Genomic DNA, 23442 nt, shown 5'->3' with positions numbered 1-23442 from the left:
TCCTTTTTCTACTGTAAAACTGCAAAATTGCAAACTTATATGTTATCGAACCTCTGCTTCATTAAACTATCAAGGGAAATTTGTCGTACAGTAAGTAGAAAATATTTAATTTCTAAGTTTGTCCGAACCAGAGGTGTCTTATAGTCTGAAAAATACAGTACTTATACATAGAATTAATTTATTCTTTATTTGAAATTCTGAATAAATAAGATACAAGGCATTCTGTTTTTAATAGTCATAAAATTAAAAAAATTACTGCATTTTAATTAACCATTTATTGAATGTAGACCATTACTGATTTAGTTTTTTTCTAACAATTTTCTGTAAAGAATTCCCTTTACTGCTCAGTTCAGGTTGTATCAGGATATTATAACATTTAGGTAAAAACATGCAGCTCAATATTCCACCTCCTGAGGACAATATGGCAAAGATCTCTACGATGACCATGTGCTTCCCTGTACTGCTCAGATAGGCTGGGATGGCACAGATCCAGACACTGCAGAACATCAGCATGCTGAAGGTGATGTACTTGGCTTCATTATAGATGTCAGGTAAAGTCCTCACCATAAAAGCCAGAACAAAACTCAAAGCCGCCAGAAACCCCATATAACCCAACATGAGGTAAAAAGCCAAGACAGAGCCTTCATTACACTGGAGGATGATCTTCCCAGGATAATTCAACTTAAGTTCTTGATATGGAGGAGAAACTGACAACCAGATAACTGCATTCAGAACCTGAATAGATGAACAGATCAACACTACAGAATAAGGAAGCTTAACTCCCATACACTTTCTCCAGGAGCTGTCAGGTCTGGTGGCCTTGAATGCTATGCAGACTATGACGGTCTTGGCCAGGACAGAAGACACAGCTACTGTGAAGAAGATCCCAAAGCAGATTTGTCGTATCATGCAGGTTATATCCACTGGACGACCGATGAATAGAAACACACAGAGTAAGCTGAACATGAGAGAGGTCAGTAGAATGAAGCTTAGGTTCTGGTTATTGGCTCTAACAATAGGAGAGTTCTGGAATAAAGTGAATATTCCAATTATAAATAAAGTTATAAGAGCAAGTAATATGGAGATAATGGAAAAGACTAAAGCAAGAGCATCAGTCTCATAGGAGAAAAACTCATCATCTCTGACGACACATTTGTTTTTAGACTCGATGGGCCATTCATGATCAGGACATCTCTGGCAATTTCCATTGTCTGTGGAAAAGTTAAACACAAATTAAACAGCTCTTCATTCATCCATGGTTGGAGATTTTAATCCATAGTTTGTTATCAATTTGTTTTACTGCAAATCATATATGTATTCTTTCCCTCATTATATATAGTTGTGATACAATTAACAAACACAATGGGCTCTGCCTGTGATACAATTAACAACCACATAGTAAAAAGATACAAACAAGCCTTTTTACTGAGCGAAAACAAAGTTTTAATTTATGGGCCATAATCCTGAGGCAAAAGGCTGGCAACCATGCCCCTCCAAAACCCAGTGGCGAGGTTATTTTTGCCACATATGTTAATTGTATCACAGGCAGAGGCCATTGTGTTTGTTAATTGTATCATAGACAGAGCCAATTGTGTTTGTTAATTGTATCACAGGCAGAGACCATTATGTTTATTAATTGCATCACAGGCAGAGTGGGGTGGGGGGGGGGGGGTTATGTGCATTTGCTAGGAGTGTTTCTATTCTGAAAATGCATGTGATTGGCTAATGTATAAACTGTCTCAGTCTTCCATAAGGTCTCCAGGGGAGTGTCTCTTGCTGTAAGACCTGCATAAAAGGCTGACATGTAGCCCCATTAAACAGGGGCTACATACCCTCAACATAGAGCCTTGTCTCATATGTGTGGGGGAAAAGGCTGTATCTACACTGGGGAATGCTATACGCTATATGCTCCCCTAGATATAATCACTGAACTCTTTTGTTCCTGTATCGCTCTCTGAAGGAAGAGAGGTTCACCCGCTGGAACCTGGGAGCCTTTTCGTAGGTCCAGGGTGGGTAGAAGACGGCGAGACCCCAACCAAGCTGCAGCAGTTTGTGGGGTCGGTAGTGCTTACAGTGTCAAGTGGAGTGCTTGGAGCCCTCGGGAAGCACTAAGAGCATCCATCAACGGAGGTACCCAGTCGGGGTGCCAGTAGATCCATTACAATAGTGTTGAGTGAAACAAAGTGATCTGAATTTTAATGAAAATTTGATTGACTGTGAAGCCAAATTTCCTTGTGCTTTGTGGTAGCGAATCTATTTTCCCTGAATGGTGGTAAAAATTTGAAATAATCATACTAACCTCCTCCATTTGATCATGAAAAGCCGGCCGTTGGCATCTTGATTACGTCATCACTGTATTATTGCTGTCAGATGCCACAATCAGGGGAGATGTGTAATCGCCGCTCCCTGTCATTGTACCGCTCAGATGCCGTGTTCATAGCTGATTGCGGAATCTGACAGCAATAATACAGTATAAAGTGGCACCCACTACTTACAAAGAAATACACTTTGTGAAAAAGTAATTTGTCACAAAGCAAAATTTTTGTAAAATTCAAGAAGCAGCCGAATCAAATTTTTCAATAGTTCGCTCATCTCTAGTCGCAAGTAAAATGCAAATTACGTTCTATTCATTCTACACAGTCAACTCCCTGTTAACTCCCTGTCTGCTGCCCCCCCCTCCCCTTTCAGATTTGACTGTCAGCCGCTAATCCAATCAGGGTGAGGACTTGTCTCCACTTCCTCCGAGTGTCATGTGACCATCCTTCTTCCTCCATTGTGGTTTTGATCACCAACATGCACAGTAAAATGGTGCTTTAAGCCATTTTATGTGATTCATTCGAAACAAACTAGAAAAGCTTCATTAATTTGGAAGTCTAGTCTTAAGACTGGATTAAAGGGTTGATTTACAGTAATTTAGGGGTCTGGCTTGGGGATTGGATTAATAGCCATCATGCAGTATATGTATGGCAATAGTGTTCAGAGGATGTATGGAGCATGCTTATATGATGAGCTTGTCCCACCTGTATAATAAAGCAGACACCTGATGATGGGTTCAAAAGTGTAGCAGCGCATGCACAGTCACTGCTCCAGTAGCAACAGCGGGGCCTGTGTGCTTACCCTGCTACCTGAAGCAGCGATACAGACACAAGATTGAAAGAGCCAGATTAGATGTCCAGCACTGTCAATCGAGTGGGAGGGAGAAGCCTCTTGAGAGGTGGCCCCGTGTTTGAGTTCTACGCTTCAATTAACTCATCTCTAGTCAGGTCAGAAAGAAAAACTGTTACATACAGATAATTTGATAAAAAAGTGCAGCATACCTGTTCTGCCCATATTGTTAAAAGTAAATGTATGCAATGTACTGTAATGGATTATACTGCAATGTTATTTTGATGTTGCTGCCATCTAGTGGTCAGAGTTAGTTATTAATTTGCCTAGTTAAATAAGGACTTAACAGGAAGTGGTAATTTTCACATAGACAGTAACCTTTAACCTATTTCGGGATTGCTTCTGGATCTAGCAAGCAGCATACAGTGGACCTCAGAGGTATTCCTGGACTTATGATGGAATTGTCCATGAGTACTCTCACTGATGGAGTGAAGCTGCTGTATTATGGTTTATGTGCTGACACATATGTTTTGTTTGTGCTTATGTTGTAGTTTTACAAAGTTATTCAGAACAAAGAATACAGACAGATCTGATGTCTCACGTTTCTTGACTTCTGCATTATTGTTAGACTGTCTGACTACTTTTATACAACAGTTCAATAACGTGAAGCAGAACAATATCTTAAATAATTTTCTCATGAACATAGTAAAACATGTGAGACAATTAACATGCACATATGCCAGAATTATTGGGCAAAACATTTTTTTGTCCCTTCTCTTAGGTTTTGCTGAAAGTGGGTATTGCATGGGTAGGAAAGGGAGGGCTTAAGTGGTTATGTAGAGCTGGCCCAAGTAATGCCTGAATCATATGCTAGTTCCTAGTTGGCATATCTTTCAGGTTCTGCAATGACCAGCCGAGATGCATCAGAATTATTAAGTGGTGTGGACTTTTTAATAATTTTAGCACATCTTGCACCACTGCACTGAAGATCAAGAAGCTAAAAATGCCAGTCTTTATAAATCTCCCCCATTAGCTATCAGGACAAAATAAAATGGTTGACGATGCTTTTTGATCCTCCGTAGGTCTATATAACCCGGTCCCTCTCAACACAAAAATATTAACACTTTGCCAATCAGTCATTAAGGTTATTCACCAATGAGGTCAGTGTAAGTGTCCATATTTTCTGTGCCCAGAGGAACCAGGAAGTAGACACCAATAGAGGACTCAGGAACCATCAGAACTAGAATAGTGGGGGTAAATGAGGTGACTATTATGTTAAAAAAAACAAAAAACTTTTTAGTATTTTATAATTCTAAAATGTTACCTGTAAAATTTGTAAACTCTCCTTCTGAGCATGGGACGCAGTCATAACAGCACATATGATATCCTTCCTTGAGAATCTTTCTGGTTCCTGGAGGACATAGTTCACTACATCGACCTTTTGGGATCTATTATTGTGAATAATTTATACTACAAAATTTTTTGTTATGCAATAAATATTTTTTTTTTAAATCAATCTATAACTACTAAGAATCACATATGCATGTTTTGCTTATCATCTGCATTCATCAAAGAATCCAAAATTCACAGTATTAAAATCTTGAGGTTCTGCTTATATTTGTGTTGAAATGTCAACCCTGGGTTTGATCAGGGTTTATGTCATTTTTATTGAAAGGATTGCTCAACAAACATAACTAATTCAAATGAACCCCCCTTGATTATTATTGGAGAGCACAAAACATACATCAAAAGAAAGGTACAATGCCATCATATCTAATCATGGCTCCCTTTATTTCTTAAATAAATTACAAAACCTGGTAAATATATACATTAATAATATGACGCAATGAGGCCAGGTCCTAGTAACAATTCCACCTTTGTGTTAGTCTGGTTCTCACACGAGGCTCTTACATGCTTTCTCCACATCATTCACGATGGAAATCCTCCTGTCCCAAACAGAAACAGGGCAGAGTGTTGACTCCACTCCCCCTCAATCCTAGAATATGTGTAAAGTGAAGCATTGCCATGTTGTGTGAAAATGTATGGTCCTGGGCAGGAGAAGTCACATGGCTCACTTGCATGTCACACATGATCAATTTAGTGGTACAATCCATTTTAGGGAAAAAGTATGGACTGTGAAAGGGGCTGGCCATGTTGAGGAGACCGGCCTAGAATTTCAGACAATCTTATGTGGCAAGGAACTCTCTCTCTCCCTCCAGTAACAGAATTGTCTGCCATTGAACCAAGTTCCAACTCGCTAGAGCATCTGCATGAGCAGCGTAAAGAGCATCGCCACAGCAGGGGGCATGTGTTGCTTTCAGCTCAGGCGGTGGCAGATCATCAGTATGTGACAGAAGTATGTGTCACATACTCAGGCAGTTTAAAAAGGCCACCAGATTTATAAATAGGGAAAACTGTGGCATCAATGTTGTAATCCTACAAATATTTATATTATAGCAAATTCTCATACTACTGCAACAAGGGAAGGCAGAAGAAGAGCAGCTGACAAATTTTGTTGTCTACCCTATAACTGTTGGGACCAATACGGACAAAGCCCCTTGGACGAGAAAATGATGGAAGAGGATAAGGATTCAGCACTGGAAAAGGACGAAGGTGATGATTACATATGAGTGAATTTCTCAAAAATTTATTTGATCGCTTCGCCGAATTTGCCAAAAAGATTTGAACCAAATTTATTTGTGACAAATGGCGTAAAAAAAAACCGCTATTTCCTGGCTGCAGAGAGCCTGTATAGTGGTGTAGAACACAGTTCCTTGCAGAAACATGCATAGGGAGTCTGCTTTGGTAGTGAAACAGTACTGTGAGTTAGTATGACAAGCAGATCACAGGCATTGCTCTTAGAATCACTTCATACGTCACTTATTTGGGCACTTATGGGGCCAAATAACTCAAGTGAGAACTAAGCTTTACAGGTCAATGTTAGTGCCAGGTATAAAGAACCCTGCAGTGGCCCAAGATTCTACTGTAAAGTGAAAGAGCGCACTCCTTTTACACCTGTTCTATTAAACACTTATATTAGTAGAGCCCCCCTGACAGAGTGGGTGTCAGCAGTAAGTTTGTGTTGACATCACAGAATTTTTTGCCCTTCCTATGATCCATCAGAACAAAACCATCCATCTTCGCATGTTAAGTAATCCATCAGTATTGCTAAGGCCAAAACAGTGGATCCAAAACAGAGATGATAAGTTAATGACATATTTGTATGTCTTGTCTGTTTTTAACCCCTCCTGCTTTTCGCTACCAAATTATAAGCCAACTCAGCTACAAAATAGGGACCATGTCATACAGGCCTTACAGCTGGTACATATACATTATCTGTTGTGTGTCTCATTTTTTCTTCCTTACTTCTTACAGATAAGAAGAAGGGTCAAATAAATGTTGATGTCATCCAGGATAAAAAGGCAACATAGTGGGCCAGTCTTGAAGTTGGGGAGAGTGGGAAAAGCATGAGAAGATCACAGAGTGGCCCAATGACAGAGTGTTGAGTTGGCGGCAGCATGAAGAGACAACAGAGTGGTATGGTTGCAGCATGAAGAGAAAACAGAGTGGTCCAGTGACAGAGTGTTGAGTTGGCAGCAGCATAAGGAGACCACAGAGTGGTCAAATGACAGAGTGATGAGGTGGCAGCAGCATAAGGAGACCACACAGTAGTCAAATGAAAGAGTGGTGCTGTGTTAGCAGCATGAGGACACAATAGAGTGGTCCAGTGACAGAGTGTTGAGGTGGCAGCAGCATGAAAATATAACAGAGTGGCCCAGTGACATAGTGGCAAAGTGCCAGCAGCATGATTAGACAACAGATTGGCACAGTGATGAGGTGGCAGCAGCATGAGGAGAGAACAGAGTGGCCCAGTGACCATCAGTATTGCTAAGGCCCAAAAAAATGATAAGAGATGATAAGTGAATTAAATATTTGCATGTCTTGTGTGTTTTGTACCCACTGCTGCTTTTTGCTACCAAATTATAAGCCAACTCAGCTGCAAAATAGGGACCACAGAGTGGCGAAGTGACAGAGTGTTGAGTTGGCAGCGGCATGAGAAGACCAAAGAGTGGAAAGTTGGCAGCAGCATGAGACCACAGAGTGGTGAGGTGACAGTAGTATGATCAGACCACAGAGTGGCCCAGTGACAGAGTGTTGAGTTGGCAGTAGCATGAGGAGATCACAGAGTGGTGAGATGGCAACAGCATGAGGAGACCACAGAGTGGCCCAGTGACAGAGTGTTGAGTTGGCAGCAGCATGAGGAGACCACAGAGTGGTAAGGTTGCAGCAGCATGAGGAGAGCACAGAGTGGTGAGGTGGCAGCAGCATGAAGAGACCACAGAGTGGTGAGGTGGCAGCAGCATGAAGAGACCACAGAGTGGCCCAGTTATAAAGTGTTCAGTTAGCAGCAGCATGAAAAGAACACAGGGTGGTCCAGTGACAGAGTATTGAGGTGGCAGCAGCATGAGGAGCCCACAAAGTGTTGAGTTGGCAGTAGCATGAGGAGACCACAGAGTATTGAGTTGGAAGCAGCATAAGGAGACCATAGAGTAGGGAGGTGGAAGCAGCATGAGGAGACCACTGAGTTGCCCAGTGACATGGTGTTGAGTTGGCAGCAGCATAAAAGACCACAGAGTGGTTCAGTGACAGAGTGTTGAGTTGGCACCAGCATGACATGACAGAGTGGCCCTTTGACAGACTGATAAGGTGGCAGCAGCATGAAAAGATCACAGAGTGGCCCAGTGACATAGTGGTGAGGTGGCAGCAACATGAGGAGACCACAGAGTGGCCCAGTGACTGAGTGTTGAGTTGGCAGCAGCATGAGGAGAACACAGAGTGGCCCAGTGACATAGTGGTGAAGTGGAAGCAGCATGATTAGACTACAGATTGGCCCAGTGACATAGTGGTGAGGAGGCAGCAGCATGAAGAGTCAACAGAGTGACCCAGTGACATAGTGGTGAGGTGGCACCAGCGTGAGGAGACCACAGAGTGGTAAGGTGGCAGCAGCATCAGGAGACCACAGAGTGGTGAGCTGGCAGCAGCATGAGGAGACCAAACAGTTGCATTGTGACAGACATGGCATCAGCATGAGGAGACCACAGAGTGGCCCAATGACAGAGTGTTGAGGTGGCAGCAGCATGAGGAGATCACAAAGTGCTGAGTTGGCAGCAGCATGAGGAGACCACAGAATAGTGAGATGGAAGCAGCATGAGGAGACCACAGAGTGGCCCAATGACAGAGTGTTGAGTTGAAAGCAGCATGAGAAGACCGCAGAGTGGGCCAGTAACAGAGTGTTTTGGTGGCAGCAGCATAAAGAGACCACAGAGTGGAGAGCTGGCAGCAGCATGAGGAGACCACAGAGAGGTGAGCTGACAGCAGCATGAGGAGACCAGAGTCGTTAGGTGGCAGCAGCATGAGGATACCACAGAGTGGCCCAGTGACAGAGTGTTAAGGTTGCAGCAGCATAAGGAGACCATAAAGTGTTGAGTTGGCAGTAGCATGAGGAGACCAGAGAATAGAGAGGTGGCAGCAGCATCAGGAGACCACAGAGTTGCCCAGTGACATACTGGTGAGGTGGTAGCAGCATAAGGAGACCTCCGAGTGGCCCAGTGACATAGTGTTGCGTAGGCAGCAGCATAATATGAGCACAGAGTGGCCCAGTGACAGAGTGTTGAGTTGGCACCAGCATGACATGATCACAGAGTACCTCTTTGACAGAGTGATGAGGTGGCAGCAGCATGAAAAGACCACAAAGTGGCCCAGTGACATAGTGGTGAGGTGGCAGCAACATGAGGAAACCACACTGTGGCCCATTGACAGAGTGTAGAGTTGGTAGCAGCATGAGGAGAACACAGAGTGTCCCAGTGACAGTGTGGTGAAGTGGCAGCAGCATGATTAGACAACAGAGCGGCCCAGTGAGATAGTGGTGAGGTGTCAGCAGCATGAGGAGACAACAGAGTGGCCTGTGACATAGTGGTGAGGTGGCAGCAGCGTGGGGAGACCACAGTCTGGTAAGGTGGCAGCAGCATGAGGAGACCAAAGAGTGGCCTAGTGACAGAGTGTTGTGTTGGCGGCAGCACAAGGAGACCACAGAATGGTGGGCTGGCAGCAGCATGAGGAGACCAGAGTGGTTAGGTGGCAGCAGCTTGAGGATACCACAGAGTGGCCAAGTGACAGTTTGTTGAGTTGAAAGCAGCATGAGGAGACCGCAAAGTGACCCAGTAACAGAGTGCTGAGGTGGCAGCAGCATGAGGAAACCACAGAGTGGCCTAGTGACAGAGAATGATGGACGAACATCGGCCGGGACGGTTCGCGAATGAGATAGCGTGAACGCGATCAAATGTTCGCGAACCGCAAGTTTATGGCGGGCACTATTAGCTTTAATAGCAGGCAAACCGGAAAAACCTTCAGCTCATATTTGCAGCCACCAAATACTTACAAGAAGTGCATAAATCGTCCCACAACATGGACAGTGACATACCAGAGGGGGATCAATGGCACAAATTCACACAAAAAATATGAATTTTAATCAGGGGCCATTTTTATGCATCTTAAACTTAAACTCTCAAAAATTTGCCCTGCTGGAGCTTAGAAGTTTTTTATTTTAGGCCACGGGAGTAGTGATGGCCAGTTCGCATTGTTCGCCCGTGAACACTTGCGGGCTGGCATCTTTTCTCACAAGTCCGGGGTGGCACAGGTAAGCCCTTACCTGTGCGCGAGCCAGTCTGAAATCAAAGGCGGTCACCGGGAGCAGGCAGTTCCGAGAACAGCCGCCGGGGCCTTCATCGGGCTGTTCTCGGAACTGCCTGCTCCCACTGACCGCATTTTTTTAAGACTGGCTCGTGGCACAGGCACAGATAAGGGCTTACCTGTGCTTTGCCGGGCTTGTGAGAAAAGAGTACTGGCCCCAAACATTAGGCATTCACCGAACAGAAAACATCAAGTAATTATGTGGCTGGAGGTACATTAGATGGTCATTAGATATCAATTTTACTGCAGGCCAGTGGAGTGCAGGCCCCAAAAACTATTAATTCAATGTACAGAAAAGTAACAAGATTTGTCTTCTTCTCATTGTCTGTCGCTAGTAGAGGCCTAAGCATGCCAGGCAGGTTCCCTTAGAAGTATCTTGCTGGATAAGCAGCCAATACACTTGCATCAGTCTTGACAGGATTCAGCTCCAGGTGTGGAGGAATTGTTTTTTTGGAATGCTTTCTCCATCGCAACACTCTCCACGTCGTTGAATAAACTGACGACTGGCCGATTCTCTCCTAAGAAAAAAATTAAGCCAGATCAAACCAGATTGAAGCAGATCGAAGATATCAGGACTAGAGTTGAGCGGACACCTGGATGTTCGGGTTCGAGAAGTTCGGCCGAACTTCCCGGAAATGTTCAGGTTCGGGATCCGAACCCGATCCGAACTTCGTCCCGAACCCGAACCCCATTGAAGTCGATGGGGACCCGAACTTTTCGGCACTAAAAAGGCTGTAAAACAGCCCAGGAAAGGGCTAGAAGGCTGCAAAAGGCAGCAACATGTAGGTAAATCCCCTGCAAACAAATGTGGATAGGGAAATTAATTAAAATTAAAATAAAATAAATAAAAATTATCCAATATCAATTGGAGAGAGGTCCCATAGCAGAGAATCAGGCTTCACGTCAGCCACCACTGCAACAGTCCATTGTCAGATATTTAGGCCCAGCACCCAGGCAGAGGAGAGAGGTCCCGTAACAGAGGATCTGGCTTCATGTCAGCAGAGAATCAGTCTGCATGTCATAGCAGAGAATCAGGCTTCACGTCAGCCACCACTGCAACAGTCCATTGTCATAAATTTAGGCCCAGCACCCAGGCAGAGGAGAGAGGTCCCGTAACAGACAAGCAGGCTTCACGTCAGCCACCAGTGCAACAGTCCATTGGCATATATTTAGGCCCAGCACCCAGGCAGAGGAGAGAGGTCCCGTAGCAGACAATCTGGCTTCATGTCAGCAGAGAATCAGTCTGCATGTCATAGCAGAGAATCAGGCTTCACGTCAGCCACCACTGCAACAGTCCATTTTCATAAATTTAGGCCAAGCACCCAGGCAGAGGAGAGAGGTCCCGTAACAGACAATCTGGCTTCATGTCAGCAGAGAATCAGTCTTCATATCATAGCAGAGAATCAGGCTTCACGTCACCCACCACTGTAAGAGTCCATTTTCATAAATTTAGGCCCAGCACCCAGGCAGAGGAGAGAGGTCCCGTAACAGACAATCTGGCTTCATGTCAGCAGAGAATCAGTCTTCATATCATAGCAGAGAATCAGGCTTCACGTCAGCCACCAATGCAACAGTCCATTGTCAGATATTTAGGCCCAGCACCCAGGCAGAGGAGAGAGGTCCCGTAACAGACAATCAGGCTTCACGTCAGCTACCAGTGCAACAGTCCATTGGCATATATTTAGGCCCAGCACCCAGGCAGAGGAGAGAGGTCCCGTAACAGAGAATCTGGCTTCATGTCAGCAGAGAATCAGTCTGCATGTCATAGCAGAGAATCAGGCTTCACGTCACCCACCACTGTAAGAGTCCATTTTCATACATTTAGGCCCAGCACCCAGGCAGAGGAGAGAGGTCCCGTAACAGACAATCTGGCTTCATGTCAGCAGAGAATCAGTCTTCATATCATAGCAGAGAATCAGGCTTCACGTCACCCACCACTGTAAGAGTCCATTTTCATAAATTTAGGCCCAGCACCCAGGCAGAGGAGAGAGGTCCCGAAACAGACAATCTGGAGTCATGTCAGCAGAGAATCAGTCTTCATATCATAGCAGAGAATCAGGCTTCACGTCAGCCACCAATGCAACAGTCCATTGTCAGATATTTAGGCCCAGCACCCAGGCAGAGGAGAGAGGTCCGTAACAGACAATCTGGCTTCATGTCAGAAGAGAATCAGTCTTCATATCATAGCAGAGAATCAGGCTTCACGTCACCCACCACTGTAAGAGTCCATTTTCATAAATTTAGGCCAAGCACCCAGGCAGAGGAGAGAGGTCCCGTAACAGACAATCAGGCTTCACGTCAGCCACCAGTGCAACAGTCCATTGGCATATATTTAGGCCCAGCACCCAGGCAGAGGAGAGAGGTCCCGTAACAGACAATCTGGCTTCATGTCAGCAGAGAATCAGTCTGCATGTCATAGCAGAGAATCAGGCTTCACGTTACCCACCACTGTAAGAGTCCATTTTCATAAATTTAGGCCCAGCACCCAGGCAGAGGAGAGAGGTCCCGTAACAGACAATCTGGCTTCATGTCAGCAGAGAATCAGTCTTCATATCATAGCAGAGAATCAGGCTTCACGTCACCCACCACTGTAAGAGTCCATTTTCATAAATTTAGGCCAAGCACCCAGGCAGAGGAGAGAGGTCTCGTAACAGACAATCAGGCTTCACGTCAGCCACCAGTGCAACAGTCCATTGGCATATACTTAGGCCCAGCATCCAGGCAGAGGAGAGAGGTCCCGTAACAGACAATCTGGCTTCATGTCAGCAGAGAATCAGTCTGCATGTCATAGCAGAGAATCAGGCTTCACGTCAGCCACCACTGCAACAGTCCATTTTCATAAATTTAGGCCAAGCACCCAGGCAGAGGAGAGAGGTCCCGTAACAGACAATCTGGCTTCATGTCAGCAGAGAATTAGTCTTCATATCATAGCAGAGAATCAGGCTTCACGTCACCCACCACTGTAAGAGTCCATTTTCATAAATTTAGGCCCAGCACCCAGGCAGAGGAGAGAGGTCCCGTAACAGACAATCTGGCTTCATGTCAGCAGAGAATCAGTCTTCATATCATAGCAGAGAATCAGGATTCACGTCAGCCACCAATGCAACAGTCCATTGTCAGATATTTAGGCCCAGCACCCAGGCAGAGGAGAGAGGTCCCATAACAGACAATCAGGCTTCACGTCAGCCACCAGTGCAACAGTCCATTGGCATATATTTAGGCCCAGCACCCAGGCAGAGGAGAGAGGTCCCGTAACAGACAATCTGGCTTCATGTCAGCAGAGAATCAGTCTGCATGTCATAGCAGAGAATCAGGCTTCACGTCACCCACCACTGTAAGAGTCCATTTTCATAAATTTAGGCCCAGCACCCAGGCAGAGGAGAGAGGTCCCGTAACAGACAATCTGGCTTCATGTCAGCAGAGAATCAGTCTTCATATCATAGCAGAGAATCAGGCTTCACGTCAGCCACCAATGCAACAGTCCATTGTCAGATATTTAGGCCCAGCACCCAAGCAGAGGAGAGAGGTCCCGTAACAGACAATCAGGCTTTATGTCAGCAGAGAATCAGTCTTCATATCATAGCAGAGAATCAGGCTTCACGTCAGCCACCAATGCAACAGTCCATTGTCAGATGTTTAGGCCCAGCTCCCAGGCAGAGGAGAGAGGTCCCGTAACAGACAATCAGGCTTCATGTCAGCAGAGAATCAGTCTTCATATCATAGCAGAGAATCAGGCTTCACGTCACCCACCACTGCAACAGTCGATTGTCAGATATTTAGGCCCAGCACCCAATCAGAGGAGAGAGGTCCCGTAACAGACAATCTGGCTTCATGTCAGAAGAGAATCAGTCTTCATATCATAGCAGAGAATCAGGCTTCACGTCACCCACCACTGTAAGAGTCCATTTTCATAAATTTAGGCCAAGCACCCAGGCAGAGGAGAGAGGTCCCGTAACAGACAATCAGGCTTCACGTCAGCCACCAGTGCAACAGTCCATTGGCATATATTTAGGCCCAGCACCCAGGCAGAGGAGAGAGGTCCCGTAACAGACAATCTGGCTTCATGTCAGCAGAGAATCAGTCTGCATGTCATAGCAGAGAATCAGGCTTCACGTTACCCACCACTGTAAGAGTCCATTTTCATAAATTTAGGCCCAGCACCCAGGCAGAGGAGAGAGGTCCCGTAACAGACAATCTGGCTTCATGTCAGCAGAGAATCAGTCTTCATATCATAGCAGAGAATCAGGCTTCACGTCAGCCACCAATGCAACAGTCCATTGTCAGATATTTAGGCCCAGCACCCAGGCAGAGGAGAGAGGTCCCGTAACAGACAATCTGGCTTCATGTCAGCAGAGAATTAGTCTGCATGTCATAGCAGAGAATCAGGCTTCACGTCACCCAACATTGGAACAGTCCATTGGCATATATTTAGGCCCCGGCACCCAGACAGAGGAGAGGTTCATTCAAATTTGGGTAGCCTCGCAATATAATGGTAAAATGAAAATAAAAATAGGATTGAATGAGGAAGTGCCCTGGAGTACAATAATATATGGTTAAGGGGAGGTAGTTAATGTCTAATCTGGACAAGGGACGGACAGGTCTTGTGGGATCCATGCCTGGTTCATTTTATGAACGTCAGCTTGTCCACATTGGCTGTAGACAGGCGGCTGCATTTGTCTGTAATGACACCCCCTGCCGTGCTGAATACACGTTCAGACAAAACGCTGGCCGCCGGGCAGGCCAGCACCTCCAAGGCATAAAAGGCTAGCTCTGGCCACGTGGACAATTTAGAGACCCAGTAGTTGAATGGGGCCGAACCATCAGTCAGTACGTGGAGGGGTGTGCACACGTACTGTTCCACCATGTTAGTGAAATGTTGCCTCCTGCTAACACGTTGCGTATCAGGTGGTGGTGCAGTTAGCTGTGGCGTGTTGACAAAACCTTGGCCTTGGGCTTCCACTTGTTCCCCTGTGACATTTGGGAATTCTCTCAGTAGCGCGTCTACCAACGTGCGCTTGTACTCGCGCATCTTCCTATCACGCTCCAGTGCAGGAAGTAAGGTGGGCACATTGTCTTTGTAGCGTGGATCCAGCAGGGTGGCAACCCAGTAGTCCGCACAGGTTAAAATGTGGGCAACTCTGCTGTCGTTGCGCAGGCACTGCAGCATGTAGTCGCTCATGTGTGCCAGGCTGCCCAGGGGTAAGGACAAGCTGTCCTCTGTGGGAGGCGTATCGTCATCGTCCTGCCTTTCCCCCCAGCCACGCACCAGTGATGGACCCGAGCTGCGTTGGGTGCCACCCCGCTGTGACCATGCTTCATCCTCATCCTCCTCCACCTCCTCCTCATCCTCGTCCTCCTCGTCCTCCAGTAGTGGGCCCTGGCTGGCCACATTTGTACCTGGCCTCTGCTGTTGCCAAAAACCTCCCTCTGAGTCACTTCGAAGAGACTGGCCTGAAAGTGCTAAAAATGACCCCTCTTCCTCCTCCTCCTCCTGGGCCACCTCCTCTTCCATCATCGCCCTAAGTGTTTTCTCAAGGAGACATAGAAGTGGTATTGTAACGCTGATAACGGCGTCATCGCCACTGGCCATGTTGGTGGAGTACTCGAAACAGCGCAACAGGGCACACAGGTCTCGCATGGAGGCCCAGTCATTGGTGGTGAAGTGGTGCTGTTCTGTAGTGCGACTGACCCGTGCGTGCTGCAGCTGAAACTCCACTATGGCCTGCTGCTGCTCGCACAGTCTGTCCAGCATGTGCAAGGTGGAGTTCCACCTGGTGGGCACGTCGCATATGAGGCGGTGAGCGGGAAGGCCGAAGTTACGCTGTAGCGCAGACAGGCGAGCAGCGGCAGGATGTGAACACCGGAAGCGCGAACAGACGGCCCACACTTTATGCAGCAGCTCTGACATGTCGGGGTAGTTGTGAATGAACTTCTGCACCACCAAATTCAGCACATGCGCCAAGCAAGGGATGTGCGTCAAACTGGCTAGTCCCAGAGCTGCAACGAGATTTCGCCCATTATCACACACCACCAGGCCGGGCTTGAGGCTCACCGGCAGCAACCACTCGTCGGTCTGTTGTTCTATACCCTGCCACAACTCCTGTGCGGTGTGGGGCCTGTCCCCCAAACATATGAGTTTCAGAATGGCCTGCTGACGTTTACCCCGGGCTGTGCTGAAGTTGGTGGTGAAGGTGTGTGGCTGACTAGATGAGCAGGTGGAAGAAGAGGAGGAGGAAGTCGAGTAGGAGGAGGTGGCAACATGAGGCAAAGAATGTTGCCCTGTGATCCTTGGCGGCGGAAGGACGTGCGCCAAACAGCTCTCCGTCTGGGGCCCAGCTGCCACTTTATTTACCCAGTGTGCAGTTAGGGAGATATAGCGTCCCTGGCCGTGCTTACTGGTCCACGTATCTGTGGTTAGGTGGACCTTGCCACAGATGGCGTTGCGCAGTGCACACTTGATTTTATCGGATACTTGGTTGTGCAGGGAAGGTACGGCTCTCTTGGAGAAGTAGTGCCGGCTGGGAACAACATACTGTGGGACAGCAAGCGACATGAGCTGTTCGAAGCTGTCTGTGTCCACCAGCCTAAATGACAGCATTTCATAGGCCAGTAGTTTAGAAATGCTGGCATTCAGGGCCAGGGATCGAGGGTGGCTTGGTGGGAATTTACGCTTTCTCTCAAATGTTTGTGAGATGGAGAGCTGAACGCTGCCGTGTGACATGGTTGAGATGCTTGGTGACGGAGGTGGTGGTGGTGTTGGTGGTACATCCCCTGTTTGCTGGGCGGCAGGTGCCAACATTCCTCCAGAGGCGGAGGAAGAGGCCGAGGCGGCAGCAGCAGAAGAGGTAGCAGGGGGAGCCTGAGTGACTTCCTTGGTTTTAAGGTGTTTACTCCACTGCAGTTCATGCTTTGCATGCAGGTGCCTGGTCATGCAGGTTGTGCTCAGGTTCAGAACGTTAATGCCTCGCTTCAGGTTCTGATGACACAGCGTGCAAACCACTCGGGTCTTGTCGTCAGCACATTGTTTGAAGAAGTGCCATGCCAGGGAACTCCTTGAAGCTGCCTTTGGGGTGCTCGGTCCCAGATGGCGGCGGTCAGTAGCAGGCGGAGTCTCTTGGCGGCGGGTGTTCTGCTTTTGCCCACTGCTCCCTCTTTTGCTACGCTGTTGGCTTGGTCTCACCACTGCCTCTTCCTCCGAACTGTGAAAGTCAGTGGCACGACCTTCATTCCATGTGGGGTCTAGAAACTCATCGTCCCCTGCATCGTCTTCCACCCAGTCTTGATCCCTGACCTCCTGTTCAGTCTGCACACTGCAGAAAGACGCAGCAGTTGGCACCTGTGTTTCGTCATCATCAGAGACATGCTGAGGTGGTATTCCCATGTCCTTATCATCAGGAAACATAAGTGGTTGTGCGTCAGTGCATTCTATGTCTTTCACCGCTGGGGAAGGGCTAGGTGGATGCCCTTGGGAAACCCTGCCAGCAGAGTCTTCAAACAGCATAAGAGACTGCTGCATAACTTGAGGCTGAGACAGTTTCCCTGGTATGCATGGGGGTGATGTGACAGACTGATGGGGTTGGTTTTCAGGCGCCATCTGTGCGCTTTCTGCAGAAGACTGGGTGGGAGATAATGTGAACGTGCTGGATCCACTGTCGGCCACCCAATTGACTAATGCCTGTACCTGCTCAGGCCTTACCATCCTTAGAACGGCATTGGGCCCCACCATATATCGCTGTAAATTCTGGCGGCTACTGGGACCTGAGGTAGTTGGTACACTAGGACGTGTGGATGTGGCAGAACGGCCACGTCCTCTCCCAGCACCAGAGGGTCCACTAACACCACCACGACCATGTCCACGTCCGCGTCCCTTACTAGATGTTTTCCTCATTGTTATCGTTCACCACAACAACACAAATATTATTTGGCCCAATGTATTGTATTCAAATTCAGCTGAATATAAATTTGAGGCCTAGTATTTAGGCGCTGGGTGACAGGTATAGATTTACTGACAGAATTAGACTTGGAAATGCACAGTAGCGTGTGTGTGAAGTTATTCTGAATGACCCTATGTGCACCTTGAATATTATATACCCTTTTAGGGATAGATTTCAAATAGCTCTGATACAGCAGAAACCACTAAATTAGGAAATTGCTAAATTGGGAATTGTATTTCAACCCAGAACAAAAAATGTGCTTTGACGGACACTAAATAACTTGCCCAGCCAGAACAGTACAGCGGTAACGACAGATTTAGCGGGATATAAATTTGAGGCCTAGTATTTAAGCGCTGGGTGACCGGTATGGATTTACTGACAGAATTAGACTGGGATATGGCCAAAAAATAACCACACTATTGCTGGTTAAATGCACTTGGTGTGACAGCTTGACCAACCACACTACTGAGGGTTAAATGCACTTGGTGACAGGCGCAACTTGCCCCTGATGTAGTATATGGCTAAAAAATGAACAGACTATTGCTGGTTAAATGCACTTGGTGTGACAGCTTGACCAACCACACTACTGAGGGTTAAATGCACTTGGTGACGGGCGCAGCTTGCCCCTGATGTAGTATATGGCCAAAAAATGAACAGACTATTGCTGGTTAAATGCACTTGGTGTGACAGCTTGACCTACCACACTACTGAGGGTTAAATGCACTTGGTGACGGGCGCAGCTTGCCCCTGATGTAGTATATGGCCAAAAAATGAACAGACTATTGCTGGTTAAATGCACTTGGTGTGACAGCTTCACCCTGATGTAGGCTTTAGCCAAAAACAACCACACCATTGAGGGTTAAATGCACTTGGTGACAGGCGCAGCTTGCCCCTAATGTAGTATATGGCCAAAAAATAAACAGACTATTGCTGGTTAAATGCACTTGGTGTGACAGCTTCACCCTGATGTAGGCTTTAGCCAAAAAACAACCACACCATTGAGGGTTAAATGCACTTGGTGACGGGCGCAGCTTGCCCCTGATGTAGTATATGGCCAAAAAATAAACAGACTATTGCTGGTTAAATGCACTTGGTGTGACAGCTTCACCCTGATGTAGGCTTTAGCCAAAAAACAACCACACCATTGAGGGTTAAATGCACTTGGTCGCAGCTTGTGCTGGCGGACCACAAGACACAAAATGGCCGCCGATCACCCCAGAAAAAAGTGACTGACAAACGGTCTGGGCAGCCTAAAAACAGTGAGCAATTGAATTTCAGCAGCTCAATGATCCACAGCTGCAGATCGATTGATTAATCAAGTCCTTTGGAGGAGTTAATCTGCCTAATCTCGCCCTACTGTCGCAGCCGCAACCTCTCCCTACGCTAATCAGAGCAGAGTGACGGGCGGCGCTATGTGACTCCAGCTTAAATAGAGGCTGGGTCACATGGTGCTCTGGCCAATCACAGCCATGCCAATAGTAGGCATGGCTGTGACGGCCTCTTGGGGCAAGTAGTATGACGCTTGTTGATTGGCTGCTTTGCAGCCTTTCAAAAAGCGCCAAGAAAGCGTCACAAAAGCGCCAAGAAAGCGACGAACACCGAACCCGAACCCGGACTTTTACGAAAATGTCCGGGTTCGGGTCCGTGTCACGGACACCCCAAAATTCAGTACGAACCCGAACTATACAGTTCGAGTTTGCTCATCCCTACTGCTGAAGCTTGCATGGGTGTGTCTCTCTTTCCTATGTGGCAACACATACACATCTCAGCAGCCAATGGCCGGATTGCAGCATGTATTTAAAGGCACTTCCTACTACAGGAAGTTGTCTGAGCAACCTTAGTGTCTAGCCTGTCTAGTCCCTGTGCAAAGGTGTTTATCTTGTCTGCCTTCCTGTGTACCGAATGCTGCTTTTATACTCCTGGACTTTGCTTTCTGCCACCTGCCTCTGACCTTGGACTTTGTTTATGGACTTTGCCTGTTTGCCCCCTGCCCCTGACCTCTGATCTTGTTTGCTGATTTTGCTTGATTGCCGCCTGTCCTGACCCTTACCTCCAGGCCTCGTACGTCCCCTCGGTGCTTGGACCGAGTACTCTGACCCCCTGGTCAGCTGCCACAGACTTGGGGAATACTCTGGAGTGGCACCTGGCAGCTACCCTACGGCCCAAGCCTATCCCCACCATCAGGGGCTCTAGTGAATACCAGGTAGCTGCTTAGTAACGCCCCTCCGGAGTATACCCAGTAAGTGGCACAGTGGGTCCACACCAGCTTCCATAACAGGCATGACTAGGTTCTCAAACTGACCCTGATGGATATTGAAGGCCATTTTCCACTCATCTCCTTCCTTGATTCTGATCAGATTATAAGCTCCTCTTAAATCCAACTTAGAAAACACCTTAGCACCAACAATCTGATCAAAAAGATCCGGAATCAAGGGAAGGGGATAAGGATCACAGACTGTAATGAGATTCAGTTCCCGGAAATCTAGGCACGGTCTAAGGGATCCGTCCTTCTTCTTTATGAAAAAGAAGCCAGCGGCCATAGGAGACTTAGATGGTCTATTATGTCTCTTTGCCAAACTCTCGGCAATGTACTCCCGCATAGCTACTCTTTCGGGTTGACAAAGATTATATGACCAAGATTTTGTCAATTTAGCTCCGGGGATAAGATTGACCGGACAATTACAGGTCCTTCTCAAAAAATTAGCATATTGTGATAAAGTTCATTATTTTCTGTAATGTACTGATAAACATTAGACTTTCATATATTTTAGATTCATTACACACCAACTGAAGTAGTTCAAGCCTTTTATTGTTTTAATATTGATGATTTTGGCATACAGCTCATGAAAACCCAAAATTCCTATCTCAAAAAATTAGCATATCATGAAAAGGTTCTCTAAACGAGCTATTAACCTAATCATCTGAATCAACTAATTAACTCTAAACACCTGCAAAAGATTCCTGAGGCTTTTAAAAACTCCCAGCCTGGTTCATTACTCCAAACCGCAATCATGGGTAAGACTGCCGACCTGACTGCTGTCCAGAAGGCCATCATTGACACCCTCAAGCAAGAGGGTAAGACACAGAAAGAAATTTCTGAACGAATAGGCTGTTCCCAGAGTGCTGTATCAAGGCACCTCAGTGGGAAGTCTGTGGGAAGGAAAAAGTGTGGCAGAAAACGCTGCACAACGAGAAGAGGTGACCGGACCCTGAGGAAGATTGTGGAGAAGGACCGATTCCAGACCTTGGGGGACCTGCGGAAGCAGTGGACTGAGTCTGGAGTAGAAACATCCAGAGCCACCGTGTACAGGCGTGTGCAGGAAATGGGCTACAGGTGCCGCATTCCCCAGGTCAAGCCACTTTTGAACCAGAAACAGCGGCAGAAGCGCCTGACCTGGGCTACAGAGAAGCAGCACTGGACTGTTGCTCAGTGGTCCAAAGTACTTTTTTCGGATGAATAGCAAATTTTGCATGTCATTCGGAAATCAAGGTGCCAGAGTCTGGAGGAAGACTGGGGAGAGGGAAATGCCAAAATGCCTGAAGTCCAGTGTCAAGTACCCACAGTCAGTGATGGTCTGGGGTGCCATGTCAGCTGCTGGTGTTGGTCCACTGTGTTTTATCAAGGGCAGGGTCAATGCAGCTAGCTATCAGGAGATTTTGGAGCACCTTCATGCTTCCATCTGCTGAAAAGCTTTATGGAGATGAAGATTTCATTTTTCAGCACGACATGGCACCTGCTCACAGTGCCAAAACCACTGGTAAATGGTTTACTGACCATGGTATTACTGTGCTCAATTGGCCTGCCAACTCTCCTGACCTGAACCCCATAGAGAATCTGTGGGATATTGGGAAGAGAAAGTTGAGAGACGCAAGACCCAACACTCTGGATGAGCTTAAGGCCGCTATCGAAGCATCCTGGGCCTCCATAACACCTCAGCAGTGCCACAGGCTGATTGCCTCCATGCCACTGCCGCATTGAAGCAGTCATTTCTGCAAAAGGATTCCCGACCAAGTATTGAGTGCATAACTGAACATAATTATTTGAAGGTTGACTTTTTTTGTATTAAAAACACTTTTCTTTTATTGGTCGGATGAAATATGCTAATTTTTTTAGATAGGAATTTTGGGTTTTCATGAGCTGTATGCCAAAATCATCAATATTAAAACAATAAAAGGCTTGAACTACTTCAGTTGGTGTGTAATGAATCTAAAATATATGAAAGTCTAATGTTTATCAGTACATTACAGAAAATAATGAACTTTATCACAATATGCTAATTTTTTTTAGAAGGACCTGTATACTCCCGGTGAGGGGACCAACTCCTGAGCTCCGCCCTCCGAGAATACGTCTGAAAAATCGGGAAGAAACTGAGGCAACACCTTAGTGACCACCCCCGAAATAGAGGCACTAAGATAGTTGTCCATACAAAATTCACTCCAATTCCTGATTTGTCTTGTTTGCCAGTCAGTGGTAGGGTTATGTTTTATCAACCATGGTAAACCCAGAACCATCGGAGCAGGCAAACCTTTCAGAACAAAACAAGAAATGAACTCAACACGAGAATCACCCGCCCTCAAATGAATATCCTGAACAATATGAGCTAGACATCTTTGAGAGAGGGGGCGGAATCTATTGCAAACACAGGTATCTCTTTGCTTAATGCGGTAGTTTTAAAACCATGGAAAATTTCAGCCCGCACAACCCCTAGCAGGTGCAGATTGCTATGGCGAAATAGAAATATAAATGTAAAAACACAAAATGCAATCGCACACTGCAACCAGCACTCTGCCTTGCCTTTATGCTGGATGTTGAATAAGGCATTGGTGTACATTTTGGCCAAAGCGTAATAAGCCACTCACCGCGTCAAGGTTGCCTTCATGAGTGGTCCCTAACACTAGTTCCTACCTTTTATGGGCCATGACAGCCACATAAAGTCCAGGGAGCGCAGGTACAGCATGCATGCCAAGCACACTCTGCTTTTAACCCCGTCCGGTGCCATTACAGCTTTCATCGGATCCAGGGATGCAAGTACTCACATGCATGCTGAGCCCACTTTATACTTCTCCTGGAACCTAATGGTTACTGGTAGGTGCTGTATAAGCAGACTCAGTTTTATACTGACTTTAAAACCAGCCTCCAGGGGGCAGATTCTGGACAGGTGTGCTTGACTGCTTGGAGATCGCCACGCCTCCAATGCGTACTACAAAGAGAAAAATATGGAAAATTTCAGCCCGCACAACCCCTAGCAGGTGCAGATTGCTATGGCGAAATAGAAATATAAATGTAAAAACACAAAATGCAATCGCACACTGCAACCAGCACTCTGGCAACCTTGACGCGGTGAGTGGCTTATTACGCTTTGGCCAAAATGTACACCAATGCCTTATTCAACATCCAGCATAAAGGCAAGGCAGAGTGCTGGTTGAAGTGTGCGATTGCATTTTGTGTTTTTACAGTTTTAAAACCATGACTCTGAACAAACTGAAAATCAATAAGATTAACCCCTGCACCACTGTCACCAAATACCTTTAACTAAAAAATTCCAGAGTCTAGTGCCACCATAGCTGGCAGGAGGAATCAGGTACTGCAGGTAGGATACAAATATGCCTGCTCTGACTCCCCATTCACACTACCAAGAGTACGTTTTTTCGT

At 46.6% G+C, this 23442-nt stretch overlaps 1 protein-coding gene across 1 annotated transcript in view; it reads right to left on the bottom strand.

The window, feature by feature from the left end:
• Window positions 1–291: 291 nt before the first annotated feature.
• The window catches only part of LOC122922228 (vomeronasal type-2 receptor 26-like), a 33826-nt gene continuing 10675 nt past the window's right edge, over window positions 292–23442 (bottom strand). Inside the window, exon 2 of the mRNA XM_044272817.1 lies at window positions 292–1026. Coding sequence (XP_044128752.1) covers window positions 292–1026 — 735 coding nt within the window. The remainder of the gene's footprint in view (window positions 1027–23442) is intronic.

Source organism: Bufo gargarizans, chromosome 1, assembly GCF_014858855.1.
Source record: "Bufo gargarizans isolate SCDJY-AF-19 chromosome 1, ASM1485885v1, whole genome shotgun sequence".
NCBI classification, from domain to species: domain Eukaryota; kingdom Metazoa; phylum Chordata; class Amphibia; order Anura; family Bufonidae; genus Bufo; species Bufo gargarizans.
Note: the sequence above shows the minus strand (reverse complement) of the source record. Positions and strands in the feature narration are given on the sequence as shown.